This window comes from Tachyglossus aculeatus, chromosome 16, assembly GCF_015852505.1.
Source record: "Tachyglossus aculeatus isolate mTacAcu1 chromosome 16, mTacAcu1.pri, whole genome shotgun sequence".
NCBI lineage: Eukaryota > Metazoa > Chordata > Mammalia > Monotremata > Tachyglossidae > Tachyglossus > Tachyglossus aculeatus.
The window spans coordinates 36,111,910-36,127,594 of record NC_052081.1 but is presented as its reverse complement, the minus strand read 5'-3'; the positions used below and the strand labels follow the sequence as shown (position 1 = coordinate 36,127,594).

General features: G+C 45.7%; 1 protein-coding gene across 1 annotated transcript in view; it reads left to right on the top strand.

Moving 5' to 3' along the window:
• CNNM2 (cyclin and CBS domain divalent metal cation transport mediator 2) overlaps positions 1–15,685 on the top strand; it is a 120,348-nt gene that overhangs the window by 89,510 nt on the left and 15,153 nt on the right. The window contains 4 exon segments of the mRNA XM_038758623.1: positions 3,068–3,205; positions 5,297–5,466; positions 11,033–11,126; positions 14,397–14,462. Of these exon segments, the coding sequence (XP_038614551.1) occupies positions 3,068–3,205; positions 5,297–5,466; positions 11,033–11,126; positions 14,397–14,462 (468 nt within the window).

Sequence of the window (15,685 nt, the reverse complement as noted above, 5' to 3'; positions counted from 1 at the left end):
CCCCTCCTACCTCACCTCCCTTCTCTCCTTCTCCAGCCCAGTCCGCACCCTCCGCTCCTTCGCGGCTAATCTCCTCACCGTGCCTCGTTCTCGCCTGTCCCGCCATCGACCCCCGGCCCACATCATCCCCCGGGCCTGGAATGCCCTCCCTCTGCCCATCCGCCAAGCTAGCTCTCTTCCTTCCTTCAAGGCCCTACTGAGAGCTCACCTCCTCCAGGAGGCCTTCCCAGATCTGAGCCCATTCCTTCCTCTCCCCCTCATCCCCCTCTCCATCCCCCCATCTTACCTCCTTCCCTTCCCCACAGCACCTGTATATATGTTTGTACATATTTATTACTCTATTTTACCTGTACATATCTATTCTATTTCTTTTATTTTGTTAGTATGTTTGGTTTTGTTCCCTGTCTCCCCCTTTTAGACTGTGAGCCCACTGTTCGGTAGGGACTGTTTCTGTATGTTGCCAACTTGTACTTCCCAAGCACTTAGAACTGTGCTCTGCACACAGCGCTCAATAAATACGATTGATGATGATGATTGATAGTGTAAAGAGCACAGGTTTGGGAGTTGGGAGACTCGGATGCCAGCACCAGTCGTGTTGCTTGCCTATTGGTGATCTTAGGCAAGTCACTTCCTTTTCTGATCCTCAGTTTCTTCATTCGTACAGTTAGGGGTAAAATCTCTCCTTCCCTCCCTCCTATTTTTTTGTTTTGTTTTATGGAACTTGGTGAGCACTTACTATGTGTCTGCCACTGTTCTAAGCACTGAAGTAGGTACAGGTCAGTTAGGTCAGACATAGTCTCTGTCCTGCTTGGGGCTCACAGACTTAAGTAGGAGGGCGCACAGGTATTGAATCCCCATTTTACAGTTGAGGAAACCGAGTCACAGGGAAGAAGTTGTGACTTGCCCAAGGTCACACAGTAAGCACTTGACATAGCCAGGGTTAGAACCCAGGTCCTCTTGCTCCCAGGCCTGTGCTCTTTTGACTAGGCCACGCTACTTCTACCTTAGACTGTGGACCCCATGAGGCTCAGAGACTGCACCCCCTCTGATTTCTTGGGTTCACCTCAGCACTTAGCACAGTGTTTGGCACATAGTTCTCTGGGACTCAGTTACCTCATCTTAAAATGGGGATTAAGACTGTGAGCCCCATGTGGGACATGGACTGTGCCCAACCTGATTAGCTCGTATCTACCCCTGCGCTTAGTACAGTGCCTGGCACATAGTAAGCACTATACAAATACCACAAGAATGCCATAATAAATACCATTATCGTAAGAAAAGGCAATATTTATTGCTGCCACTTTTACCTAGTGGTGTCAAGGCCCAATGCAGACGAGGGTTACTGAGGCCCCTGTTGTGACTTTTGCCTGGGTTATGGTGGTTCTGCCGATGTCAACCTTGGTTAAACAGAAGCAGCGTGGCTCAGTGGCAAGAGCCCGGGCTTGGGAGTCAGAGATCAAGGGTTCGAATCCCGGCTCCGCCGCTGGTCAGCTGTGTGACTTTGGGCAAGTCACTTCTCTGGGCCTCAGTTACCTCTTCTGTAAAATGGAGATTGAGTCTGTGAGCCACAAGTGGGACAACCTGATCACCTTGCATCACCCCCCCAGCGCTTAGAACAGTGCTGTGCACGTAGTAAGTGCTTAACAAATACCATTATTATTATTAATAAACTATTATTAAACTGGTCTGGTTGCTGTCTGGGCTACTGGGCCAAAGTGGTGGAGGCCCAACCCAGAACAGGACTGATTACCCAGGGCCGCCGTCGTTGTAACCTGGTCAGAAGCTTTGGTGGCTCCAAAAGTTTCTTTCCCCGTACCAGCCCCGGCTGGAGCCTTAAGTGGATGGGAATTTCTGGCATGGCTGGAAATACGTAGTTTCGGCTACTTGGAAAGAGCTTATGCAGGTATGACCCCAAAAGAGGACATTGTAGCCACTGATGTGATCATGGCAGGCACAGCTGTAGTTGTTAGTGAAGAAGGAGAAGAGGAGGAGAGGCCCAGCCTTGTCTGCCTCCTTCCTTCTCCCTCTGCTTGTCACTACCGTTTGTTGTGAATTCGTACGCAGCACATTGCATCTGTTATAGTATTGTGTTGTACTTTCCGAAACGCTTAGTACAGTGCCCTGCATACAGTAAGCGCTCAATAAATACGATTGATTGAATGGTCAAGGGTCCCCCCAGCCCCCTGTGGTTGGTGTGACTTAATCCATTTGGTTTCAAGAGAGAATACCTGAAGGCAGGAAGTCTCTACTTACTGTGCCTGCATTTCTTAAACCCTAATTCTCTGAGTTGAAACATTTCTGTGGGTGCATGTGAGTGTTTATTTTGTGGCAGAGAATGAAAATTAGTATTTTTCTCCTAATAGCTGTAACTAGCCCAAGGGGGTTCCAAAACGAATAAATCATGGGAACAGTGTTAAGTAGTTCATTTCTGTGTTGTTTACAAGTTTATTACCCAATTTGCCTGTTGGTGCCAGAGGTAAATTTACTACAGGGATTTCCGTAAGTGGTCTAGGAAAATAGATGAATGGCCAAATAGAGCTCTGTATTTATTGTGGATTGGAATACAGTCATGATGTAATAAAGGTACAGGAACCGAGAGAGGAATTTTGTTGCCTTTCCCTTCTGATTTGTTATTAGCTTTTTTCCACAAAGCCTCACTCGTGAAAACTCATGAAAAAAAGTAGTAGCCTGGCCTAGTGGATAGAGCACGCTCTGGGAGTCAGAAGGACCTGGGTTCTCATCCCGGCTCTTCCACTTGTCTCTTTTGCGACCTCGGGCAAGTCACTCAACTTCTCTGCACCCCAGTTACCTCATTCGTAAAATGGGGATGAAGACCGTGAGCCCCATGTGGGACAAGGACTGTGTCCAACCTGATTAGCTTGTATTTACTCCAGCAGTTAGTACAGTGCCTGGCAAAATAGTAAGCGCTTAACAAATACCATTTAAAAAAAAAACCAAAATACAAATGCTATTTTTTTTAATAGAAAAACAACAACCCAAAACACCTTAACCTAATGGGATTAAACTTTTCCCCCTACCCCCATTTTTTCCCCATCCCTTCTCCTAGCCGATAATAGGACTAAAAAGAAAGTAGCCCATCGGGAGAGGAAACAAGATTTTTCTGCCTTCAAGCAGACAGACAGCGAGATGAAGGTTAAAATATCACCACAGCTTCTCCTGGCAATGCACCGTTTCCTAGCAACAGGCAAGTGCGGCTTATCACAGTTTGAAATCACGAACAACTCAGCAGCCTGTTTCTCAGTGGACATTGACAGGGGTGGGTTGGGGGCGGAGGTTGGGAAATGGGGTGACAAATAATGCCACTTTTGTGTTTGTTTTTTGTTTTTTTCTTTTTAAATTCTCTCCTCTCCTATGTTCAGTGTCGGCATGAACCCTCTGAGACATATACCAGGGGTGGACCAGTAACTTTAAATTGGTCTGAAAGGTAAGGATGAATGTTAGTGCCACACTGCATGTGTACAGTATGCGAGGTTAAACTGCTAGCGGATACGCCCCTCCTAGAACAGACCCGTGGAAGCGGGGGACGACGTAGTGAGAAATGAGTCTCAACCGGTCTGGGAAAGCAGACCGTTGACTAATCGGTCTCCTGTCTGTCGGCTTGTCTGAGAAGAGCTTTTGGAACTCGGCGGCGAAGTAACATTGTTCCCAGGTGCCTTACTGACTCACAGAGAAGAGGGCGGTTGCTTGCGGTGAGTTCTCAATAGGCGATTAGAGCTCATGCTTATTCTGCGAGCGATCGTCCTCCCGGGGCCCAAGCCCGAAAGCCCTTCAAGGTCAGAGAGCAGCCGGAGCCAGTCTCAGCGGTGGTTGGCTTCAAAATGAACAGTTTGACTCATGTGAATTCAAGTGCCAACGGGACTCTCAAAGATTTTAAATTTGACTACTTTCAAGCTTTTTGCAGTCGGCCGGGTGATTGGGGTTCATTTCCAAGAGGCACGTGCCTGCGTGACCCGAGCCCCCCATAGAGCTGACAGTCCGCGAAGAGTCGAAGAAATAAATCATCCTTACTTCCAAGAAGCGGTCCGTTTTAGATGAAGGATGGACTAGTTGGGAAAGGGGAATGCTAAGGAAATCCTGACCTGTCCCGTGGCTAACAAGAAGACTTCCATCTCCAGGACGGTCAATACAGCACCTTTCGACAGTTGACACGTTTAATTTAAAACCAAGAATTGTGGAAAGAAAGAAGTGGTAGTGGGCTTTACATTTTCAGCTTTGAAATGGTTTTGCTTACTCTGGTTTTGGTCTGTGAAACAAACACAACCCAAAAACCAAAACCCAAACTGCTTTGACTAACTTATCTATTTCTCCCTTTGCTAATTCTTACACCGGTTTGTTGTCATCTAGGAATCGATTTTAAAGTGGCCACAGAATCCTACTTGAGTTCGGTTCTGCTAGGGCAATCGTGCGGTTCATTTTGTTCAGTTGAGAAGCTGCGTGGCCTAGTTGGGAGAACTCGGTCCTGGGAGTCAGAGGACCTGGGTTCTAATTCTGGCTCTGCTGCTTGTCTGCCGTGTGACCTTGGGCAAGTCACTTCACTACTCTGCACCTCAGTTACCTCATCTGTAAAATGGGGATGAAGACTGGGAGCCCCATGTGGGACATTGACTGTGTTCAGCCTGACCAGCTTGTATCTACCCCAGCGCTTAATATAGTGCCTGGCATACAGTAAGCGTATTACAGATACTATTAAAAAATATTCACAGCTTTCCAGCCATCAAATTTGTTGTGGTATGAAAAAAAGGCATCTTAAGTGCATATCGGAATTTAGCCTTAACTTTATTTTCATATGAATCTATGAGCTTTCGTTTCTAGTTTACCATTAGGCCAAATGGTGACTCGTGAAAATGTGGTTCCAAGTTACATACGTGTATCGGAGGCGTTAATCCCATACTACCCTCTGACTCTTCCCGTGCTCCCTGTTTGGACCATTATCAGCAGCCTGGCCTATGGCTGATTGGGGGGACGGGCCGGGGGCGGCTATCAGGGAGCCTGGCATTACTCTCCTCTAAGTAAACAGGTAATTTGGGAAACTTGGAAATTACGTTACTGCTCCAGGTTGGGAAGAAAGAATGAAGTGCAAACGAATGCGAGAATTCAGTATTTTCCGATTCTCTCAGGCGATCTGCACCAGTGGACCACCAGGCAGGCAGAAATCGTGTTGGAGGACAATGTATCATTTGCATCCGTGTGTCTTTCTTATCCAAGCCTTTCCAGCCTTCACTTCACTTCTGCCCATCATGTGAAGTGTAATGTCGAGTTGTGTTTGTGTCTGTAGAAGTAGAAGCATTTAGCCCATCCCAGATGTCCGAGAAGATCCTTCTAAGGCTGCTAAAGCATCCCAATGTCATCCAGGAGCTCAAGTATGACGAGAAGAACAAGAAAGCCCCGGAGTACTACCTCTACCAGCGAAACAAACCCGTAGACTACTTCGTTCTCATTTTACAGGTCAGCTGAATTGATTATTTATAAGTTCTTCATTTCTCATTTAATATTCCTCTCTCATCCGTTACTCTCTGCTCCCTTGCATAATCCTGCTTAGAAAATCTTTTTTGTGTGTAGATGTAGAGTCACATGCTTTTAGATTCAGAAAGGTCAAAATGATCCATTTCCCACTCCTTAAAATAGTAGAAATTAGAGGAAATAGAATCCCTTTGAAATCAATTATTATTATTATTATTATTATTGTGTGGTTTACTATTCGTCAAGAACTGTTCTAAGTCTTGGGATACACACAAGTTAATCAGGTCAGACGCAGTCCCTGTCCCACCTGGAGCTTTCAGCCAGATGAGGGAGTAGAAGTAGTATCAGTATGAGAAGTGCAGATTATTTTTTGATAAAATAACTAGTTCCTAGAACAAGTAGACCCAGAATTCTCAAGGAGCACAGTAAGAGAAGCAGGGTGGCTCAGTGGAAAGAGCCCGGGCTTTGGAGTCAGAGGTCATGGGTTCAAATCCCGGCTCCGCCACTTGTCAGCTGTGTGACTTTGGGCAAGTCACTTAGCTTCTCTGGGCCTCAGTTCCCTCATCTGTAAAATGGGGATGAAGACTGTGAGCCCCCCGTGGGACAACCTCATCACTTTGTAACCTCCCCAGCGCTTAGAACAGTGATTTGCACAAAGTAAGCGCTTAATAAATGCTATCATTATTATTATTATTATGCTGAACTTTATCCTGATCGTCATCATCGGAAACAGTGATAGGTCCTGATGCAGGAAGAAGGATCTGAACCGGTCAACATTAGTAATATATAAACCAGTTCTTTAGTGGGTTGGGAGGGAAGCCATCCTTAATGAAATTGAGAAAGCTTGGGAAAATCCATAAATAAACAGAGAATTGGGTCGGCCAAACAGGAAATTTTGAAGTGCAGTTTGCAAGGGACACTAAAGCTAAGAATAATGAAAGATTATTCAAGAAGCTGGAGAGGGAGTCGGGATTCATTCATTCATTCGATCGTATTTATTGAGCGCGTACTGTGTGCAGAGCACTGTACTAAGCGCTTGGGAAGTACAAGTTGGCAACATATAGAGACGGCCCCTATCCAACAACGGGCTCACAGTCTAGAAGGGGGAGACAGACAACAAAACAAAACATGTGGACAGGTGTCAAATCATCACAATAAACAGAAATAAAGCTAGATGCACATGATCAAAAGGCTTGGCAAACCTTAGGTTTAGCATTTTCTGAAGATAATTTAGGGAGATTCCCGCACACTGCTGTTGTTTCTCATAGGAAAAATAACCCAACTACAATAACCATGATTCTCAAATAATACTAAAGCCGAGCATGCAGCTGCCCCATGGGGAATGTTTTACCAGCAGTTTGAAATATAGTCGTTCGAAACAGAGTCGCCACTCCAAGGAGCCTCCAGAGATTGCCCCCCTGGGGAGGGCTAGCCATCGTAAGGGTGGTTTCATCATCATCATCATCAATCGTATTTATTGAGCGCTTACTATGTGCAGAGCACTGTACTAAGCGCTTGGGAAGTACAAATTGGCAACATATAGAGACAGTCCCTACCCAGCAGTGGGCTCACAGTCTAAAAGGGGGAGACGGAGAACAAAACCAAACGTACTAACAAAATAAATAGGATAGATATGTACAAGTAAAATATATAGAGTAATAAATATGTACAAACATATCATCATCAATCGTATTTATTGAGCGCTTACTACGTGCAGAGCACTGTACTAAGCGCTTGGGAAGTACAAATTGGCAACATATAGAGACGGTCCCTACCCAGCAGTGGGCTCACAGTCTAAAAGGGGGAGACGGAGAACAAAACCGAACGTACTAACAAAATAAAATAAATAGAATAGCTATGTACAAGTAAAATAAATAGAGTAATAAATCTGTACAAACATATATACATATATACAGGTGCTGTGGGGAAGGGAAGGAGGTAAGAAGGGGATCACCTTGTAACCTCCCCAGCGCTTAGAACAGTGCTTGGCACATAGTAAGCGCTTAATAAATGCCAATATTATTATTGTTATTATTATTATTATTATTGTTTCCTGCTGGGGTACCCAAAAACAAGTGACTTTGGGAAAGAGGGGGCTGTAGAAGCAAGAAACCAGTAAATTCTGCATCTTCCAGGGGGCAGCTTTCCTTGTTGAAAGTGAACCTGGTGGATCGTGGAGTTCTTCTGGACTTGAGAAGCAGCGTGGCCTGGTGGGCAGAGCACGGGTTCAAGAGTCAGAAGGACTTGGGTTCTAATCTCAGCTCTGCTACTTGCCGGCTATGTGACCTTGGGCAAGTCACGTCACTTCTTGGGGCCTCAGTTGTATCGTCTGTAAAATGGAGATTAATGATAATAATAATAATAATAATAAAAATGATGGTATTTGTCAAGCGCTTATTATGTGCCGAGCACTGTTTAAGACAATGGGACGTGAACTGTATCCAACCCGATTAGCTCAGATCTACCCCAGCAACCCACAGTGAGTGCTTAACAAATACCATGAGAAAAAAAAAGTGAATGTTGCCAATTTGGACGAGCCTGGGTCACACCCCGAGCCCTACCTCTCCCCACCAAGGAAAGGGGCCCCTGAATCTGGGCATCACTTCCTAGCTGAGAGAGGGGGTTGTAGAGGGGAAAGGAGAGAGACAGAGAGAGACAGGGAAGGGGAGAGACAGACACACAAGCAAGCAGCATCTGCATAGGTTCCATGGGCAGGAGTGGTGTACTGAGTGTGTGAGATATCCCCCTGCCTATCTGGAAATCAGCAGATTCCTCCTTAGACGCACCAGACCACCACTCTCCCCAACTTCAAAGCCTTATTAAAAAGCAAATCTCTTCCAAGAGGCCTTCCCCGATTAAGTCCTCTTTTCCCTCTCCCCTCTGTTTCATCAGTGCACTTGGATCTGTCACCTTTGGGCATTTGGTAATCGCCTCAGCCCTGCCGCACTTATGTAATAATAATAATGATATTTGTTAAGCGCTTACTATGTGTGAAGCACTGTTCTAAGCGCTGGGGGGGATACGAAGTGATTAGGTTGTCCCACCTGGGGCTCACAGTCTTAGTCCCCATTTTACAGATGAGGTAACTGAGGCACGGAGAAATGAAGTGACTTGCCCAAAGTCGCACAGCAGACAAGTGGCGGAGCTGGGATTAGAACCCATGACCTCTGACTCCCAAGCCTGGGCTCTTTCCACAGAGCCACGCTGTTTCGCCGTATCTATATATCTGTAAATATTTTGTAAATTATATCAGCATCTATCTCCCCCTGTAAACTGTAAACTCACTGTGGGTGGGGGACAGGTTAACCAACTTTGTTGTATTGTACTCCTCCAAGTTCTTAGTACAGTGCTCCGCACTCAGTAGCGCTCAATAAATACCCCTGTCAACAATGATAGACTTTCTTGGGTCTGTGTGGAAGAAAGCCTCTCCCTCTAGAAATGCTGAGAAGTGGGAAACCAAAGCAAAACACTGGTGTTCATCTTAGAAGGTACCAGACCATAGCCACATGGCTCTCACGTTAAACGGAAGCAGAGTGACCTAGTGGAAAGAGCAGAAGCCTAGGAGTCAGAAGACCTAGGACTAAGGGCAAGACACTTCACTTCTGTGTGTGCCTCAGTTTCTGCATCTGTAAAATGGGGATTAAGTCCTCCGCCCTCCTACGAAGGCTTTCAGCCCCATGTGGGACAGGGAGCTCGGCCAACCTGATCAGCTTGAATCTGCCCGGCACTTAGAAGAGTGCTTAACACATAGTAAGTGCTGAACAAGTACCATAATAAACAGGGAGCCTGCTGAAGGAGGCAAGAAAGAGTAGAGTGTTCATCATCACGGGTCCCATTGCTGAGGTGAGCTCCGTGCCGTGGAGAATGGTAACCCTGTGCTAGTTCCGAACAGGCCGTGTCTCCTCATCTCAGAAGGGATGCTGGGTTTAAGATAAAGGCCAAAGCCAAGAGTACAATCTGGAAAGGATAGAATAACGGGGGTGGAATTTATTAAATGCCTCCTAGGTGCTAAGGTAGCAGACAAGCACTAGAGTAGATACAAGATAATCAGACGGGACATAGTCCCTTTCCTACCTTGGTCTCACATTCCGAGTCGGGGGAGAACAGGTATTTTATCTCTGTTTTACAGATGAGGAAACTGAGGCACAGGGAGGTTAATTTGCTCACAGTCACCCAGCAGCCAAGTGGCGGAGCCAGACCCTAGGCTTCGGGTCTCCTGACTCCCAGTCCCGTGCTCTTTCCATGTGATTTCGATCGGCGTGTCCTAAATGAGGGAAGTTCAAGCACCTTCACTTGGGGAGCATTTGAGTTGGAAACAAAGATTAATAAACTTGGGTACAAATTGGGGATGATTAACTTGGGGGCCTTCCTTGGAGTAGGACTTTCTTGTTGGCTTATAAAGCATTGTGGCTAGGTTATAAAATCCTATCAGAACTGCAAAACTGTAGCCACTACCCCACGCTTCGTTAGCCTTCTAATCAAGATATGCCTGTAATGGACACGGAGCTGGAATAGGGCAAAGGAGCACTGAACCGGTTACGGGGCCCTGCTTTACTTTTTGTTTTTCTTTCTTTCCTGCAGCCTGATTTCTTTTAAGCCTTGTCTTGGTTGTGCTTTGCTGGTGGTGATGTTTTTCTGTCACAGGGGATGGCCAGCTGAACCGGACTAAGAACTCTGGCTTTCCCCGACCTTAGAAAAGAATAGCCCAACCTCAATTAGCCCCATCCCCCTAGTTTTTGTTCCTCTTCTCCCCGGCTGTTTGCCCTCTTGCACAAAATGAAAAGTTGACACCCACATTCACAGGGACTGGGGGGAAAATAAAGAGACAATGCTAGTGCAGAGCTAAACACTTGAACGGATGAATGAAATCAAGGCAGGAGTGATCATGGGCAGAGTTAAGTGATCCTGGTATGTGAAGCAAATGGAACAAAAGAAAAGGGAGTGGGACAGGTGGCAGGGGGTGGCTTCCCTCAGCTAGGAAAGGTTTTGGGGAGCAAGTGGGACTTCTGCCTTTTGAAGAAGCAGGAAAGGGAAACTGGATGGGAAAGGCATGCAAACTTACACTGATTCCCAGATTCCAAGAAGCAGTTCCGTTGCTTAGTGGTATTTAAAGTTCCAACACACAGTGGAAAATTGGGAATTTGATACCTTTTGTAAAGATAGGTAAGATAAGACATGAGTGGGTTTTATGGTCTGCCCAAGTTGAACCATAAACCAGTGGAAAGCCCTAGGGAGCAGGCCAAGAAATGGACCCTCCACTCCTCTCCTGAACATGTGTGGGGATGACGGAACTACCCGTTCGGCAAATCTCGTTTTCTTTCTTTAATCACTTAACCCCTTCCCTTGTTAAGAGGGAAAATACTAAGTGTCAAGCATTTTGTTAAGGGGATTTTGGTGGAAATTTCAGGTTCAACTGTTGGGAAGGAAAATATAACCTGTTGAGGAGGAAGAATTTTTACTGAGGAGTTTGGACATCTCCAGGGTAAATGTTGTTTTGAATGTCCTTGGCTGCAAGCAAAATCCAAGTACTCCTTTCTGATTTTCTCACTAGGGGAAAGTGGAAGTAGAGGCTGGGAAAGAAGGTATGAAGTTTGAAGCTAGTGCTTTTTCATACTATGGGGTGATGGCCCTCACAGCGTCTCCAGGTATGTTGACTTTTCCTTCCAGTTTTACCGAAAGCGTTTCCCACTCCTGTTTTAAATTTGAATCCAGCAGGACGCGAAGGGAACTGGAGAGAGGATAACATCTCCAGCAGCAGTGCCCTTCCTTCTCATGTCCAGAATGTGTAGTTAGGGAACAGCCCACTTCCCATCTGGTCTGTTCAGTGACTGATCGGATTTTGAACTAAGACTTCCTCGCCTCCCAGCCCTCCCCTTTGGTGCTAACTCACTGACCTTGATTAGCTGCCTTGTGCTTGCCAGTTTGTGGATTTTATGCCCAAAATAACCCTGCCCGGAATTACCGAACCGTTGGGTTACTCCCTTCCATGTTGAGTGGCAGCACTTTGACATCCGATAGCACTGGGGAGGGCCACAGATGCCTGCTGTCTAAACTCCTGTGCTGTAGTGACACCTAGCAGTCAAGACCCAAAAGCTTATTATTACTATTATTATTAATAATAATAATAATAATAATAGCTTGCTATGTGCATATCACTGGGGAGGGCTGCAGATGCCTGCTGTCTAAACTCCTGGGCTGTAGTGACACCTAGCGGTCAAGACCCAAAAGCTTATTATTAATATTAATATTATTAATAATAGTAATAATAATAATGGCATTTGTTAAGCACTTGCTATGTGCCAAGCACTGTTCTAAGCGCTGGAGGGGGATACAAAATGATCAGGTTGTCCCACGTGGGCCTCACGGTCTTAATCCCCATTTTACAGATGAGGGAACTGAGGCCCAGAGAAGTTAAGCGACTTTCCCAAGGTCGCCCAGCCGACAGTCGGTGGAGCTGGGATTTGAACCCACAGCCTCTGACTCCCAAGCCCGTGCTCTTTCCATGGAGCCGCGCTGCTTATTCAACGGGGATGGGATTTCTGAGCCGGGACTTTCTCAGATGGAGAGCCTTAATGGTTCCAAGTCGAGTTTCCTTGGCCGAAAAACACCCCCCTCAAAACCCCCAAAAACAATGTGACCCAATCACCAACTTTGGGAACAGTTCTAGTGTTGCCTTACTCACAAACCGTCGACGTGTTTCCGGTTGTTAGAGGAAAAAGGCAGTTTTAACCAACCAGATGACTATCGGAAGTGTGATGCGCCACCTGAAATTAAGCCTCCAAACCCCTTTTTCACCCACGGCATAATAGGAGGAACCTAAGTCCCCCTTGGCGGCTTTCTGTTCTCTTCAGAGAAGCAGTGTGGGTCAGTGGAAAGAGCACAGGCTTTGAAGTCAGAGGTCATGGGTTCGAATCCCGGCTCCGCCACATGTCTGCTGTGTGACCTTGGGCAAGTCACTTCTCTGAGCCTCAGTTACCTCATCTGTAAAATGGTGATTAAGGCTGTGTAGCCCCACTTGGGACAACCTGATCACCTTGTATCCCCCTCTGCGCTTAGAACAGTGCCTTGCCATAGTAAGCACTTAACAAATGTCATTATAATTATTATTATTATTATTCACTTCCAACTCATTGCAGTACTAGAGTCTGCTCAGAGCCCCCTTTGTCTAGCCCAGTTTTATGAAAAAAGGCCTTGGCTAGGAAGTTGAAGGCCTGCCTGCCGCTGCCTAAATGGCAATCCCTGAGCGAGCTACCTATCTTGGTTCACTGTATCAGTTTCTCAGTCTGTGAAGTGGAGGTAACAGTTAATCCATTGTGGTGGTGATTTGAGGAGAAAATGAAATGTGCAGTTCCTTTGAGCTCTTAGGAAGAAGCCATTTTTTATCTAAAGTATTACTGACATTATTCATCTGATCAGTGGAAATGTGTTCCTGTTGGAAACTCATGAATCTCAGATGCCCTTCAATTCTCAGCCTCTGGTGTCCTAAAGACATTGTTAATTCTTTCTGACTTTCATCTTTACCTAAAGATTACTTTCTTTAATTCCCTGCATATATACATTCCACCTAAATAAGCCCAAATGAATGGATTCAGCTTTATGAATTTGCATAGAAAACAAAATCAAGCAAATCAGGGGAAACACCATCCACTTGGAGATAGTAATGATTTTCATGACCCTTGAAATCAAAAACATTAATGTAGTTCGTACTGAAACCAGGAAACTGTGCAGGAAAGGAGAAATTTCAAAAGTTTACTTGTGTGACCATTTTTCTTTTTCAGAGCAGGGTGTGAAAACATTGGATAAGCAGGGAATTTGATGCTTTAGCTTGAATGATCAGTTATACTGTGAGGGTTCAAGTTGGAAAATGGCTTTATTCAATTCTTTCATTCAATCCCATTTATTGAGCGCTTACTGTGTGCAGAGCACTGTACTAAACGCTTGGAAAGTACAATTCAGCATTAGACAATGCTGAATTGTAGACAATTAGTGTGTAGTGTAGACAGTTAGACAATCCCTGCCCACAGTGGGCTTGCAGTCTAGAAGGGGGGAGACAGACATCAAAACAAGTAAACAGGCATCAATAGCATCAATATAGATAGAATTATAGATATGTACATATACCCACGTGCTGAGGGGTGGGGAGAAGGGTTAGAGCAAAGGGAGTGAGTTGGGGAGATGGGGAGGGAAGGGGGAGCTGAGGAAAAGGGGGGCTAATGACCCATTAAGTGAAAGAGGTCCAAAGAAAAGATGCTTAACACAAAAGCAAAGGTCGAACCGATTCCATTTTACCAAGGACAGATTACTAATGGGGACTTTAAAGTGTACCAGGGCAGTTATTGTAAGGCTTTATGGCTGAGGCACACTTGAAATTATTTGGGGCTGTCCTACTGTACTGCCGTGATAACTGTTACGACCCAGTAGCCCTTTGGGGGTTAAAAAAACAAACAAGGTGGAATTTTAACAAACTCATAACGGAAAATCAAATTAGAGCTTGAAGGCAGCGAAGCTTTGGGGCCAATTTCCGTTTTGCAATTCCCCGGTTAAAGGACCTCCCGCCATGGCCTGAGACATTTCCTCTTGACAGTCTCCCGTTTGACCGAGTTACCTCCCAACACCATGATTTGTGTGAAGGTTTTTAATCCTTCAGAACGGCACGTTTTGAAGTGTGAGGCTGGATTCTGCCCTGAAAGACTTACGAGATTCCTGAGTTAGTAACGAGGAGCAAGAGTGGTATTTCCCCTCCTGATTTCCCTCCTCCCTCTTTCTAGAGAGCAGTTTATTAATTTTGACTTAGTGGACCCCTCCCTTTGCCTTCCGAATGAAGAGCAGGTGGCTGCTTTTCTTTGGACTACAAAAATCCGCCTCCTCTTGTGTCCCTGATATGGTCTCATCCTTTTTCTCTCTCCCTTTTCCAGTTCCTCTGTCCCTGTCTCGTACCTTTGTTGTCAGCAGAACAGAGTTGTTAGCCGCAGGTTCTCCAGGTAATTTCGCATGCCTTCCTTTTCGTGGTGCTTGCGACCAGTTTCACCCCCTAAAACAGTCAGTTGCAAACTGTGCCAGTCTGAGCGTCACCAATCATCTTCATCTTCATCGCCATCACCCTCACCAGTATTAATTGGGTGCCCACTGTGTGCAGAGCACTGAACTAGATGCTTGGGAGCAGTAAAATGTAGAAGACCCGTTGACTTACTAATGAGCTATCTGGGAAAAGAACTGTGCCGCCGGGTAGGTGACCTAAGTTAAATCATTAGGTTTGGGAGCCCCGGTGGAAGAGAGGAGGGGAGTGGTCTTTAGAGGGTGGGAGGGGGGAGAGACACGATTGTGATGAGACAATATTATTTCATCAGAAAGCACGTTTTGTCTGAAACGGGGCCTTCAGACTTCATTTGGTTTCTCAGGCAGCACAGGGAGGGTTGCGAGATGGAGTCCGACTGGGCTTGGCTTCAGAAGCAGAACAAAATGTACAGTTCTGCAGTAGCCTTACGTACCGCAAACCTAAGCATATTTACCGAACAGTTAACTTTTCCAAACCCCTTAAAAATCACTCCTTCAGCCAAGGGGGAAAAGAGGAAATCAGTTGCTGAGAAGGTTAACTGAATTGGGTGGAAAAAAACGGGCTCCGTCTCAGAAAGTTGCCTCCTGGATGTCTGCAGTTTCACCTCACAGTCTTAGCTTTTCAAATGAGCAGAACAAATCGTGGACGTCTTTTTGTCATCAAGAAGTCATATGTCCAGGGTCCCTTGCATTTTCCAAGGTCTCCCCGCCCCCATTTTTCTTGCAATTCGCTCTCAGTTCTGAAATTAGTGTGCGGCACATTCCTAACAAACGGCCGGTTCTTGCCCTGCAGGGGACTTTCTTTTTTTAACGCCTGCGTAAAGTCTCCAGCTGCTAAAAAGGGTGGGTGGGGGAACGTTTTAATCTTTCTTTAATTAAAATGATGTGGTTGGCCTCTGTGGTTCTCTGGCGTTTTTTATTATCTGTTATGCCCCACTAGTTCCAATACAGGGTCTTCTCTTTTCACTTTGAATTAAATTGGGCATCTACAGATTATTCACGGAATAAACACCAGGCATTTTCCCCCGTATTTTTTTAAGCTCCAAAGTGAAACGGTGGGGGCAGGAAAGAGGAGATATCACTTAAAATATGGAGTGCCAGGAGTAGGTATGGCAACAAATAATGGTGCTTTTCTGGAATGTTCGTTGCT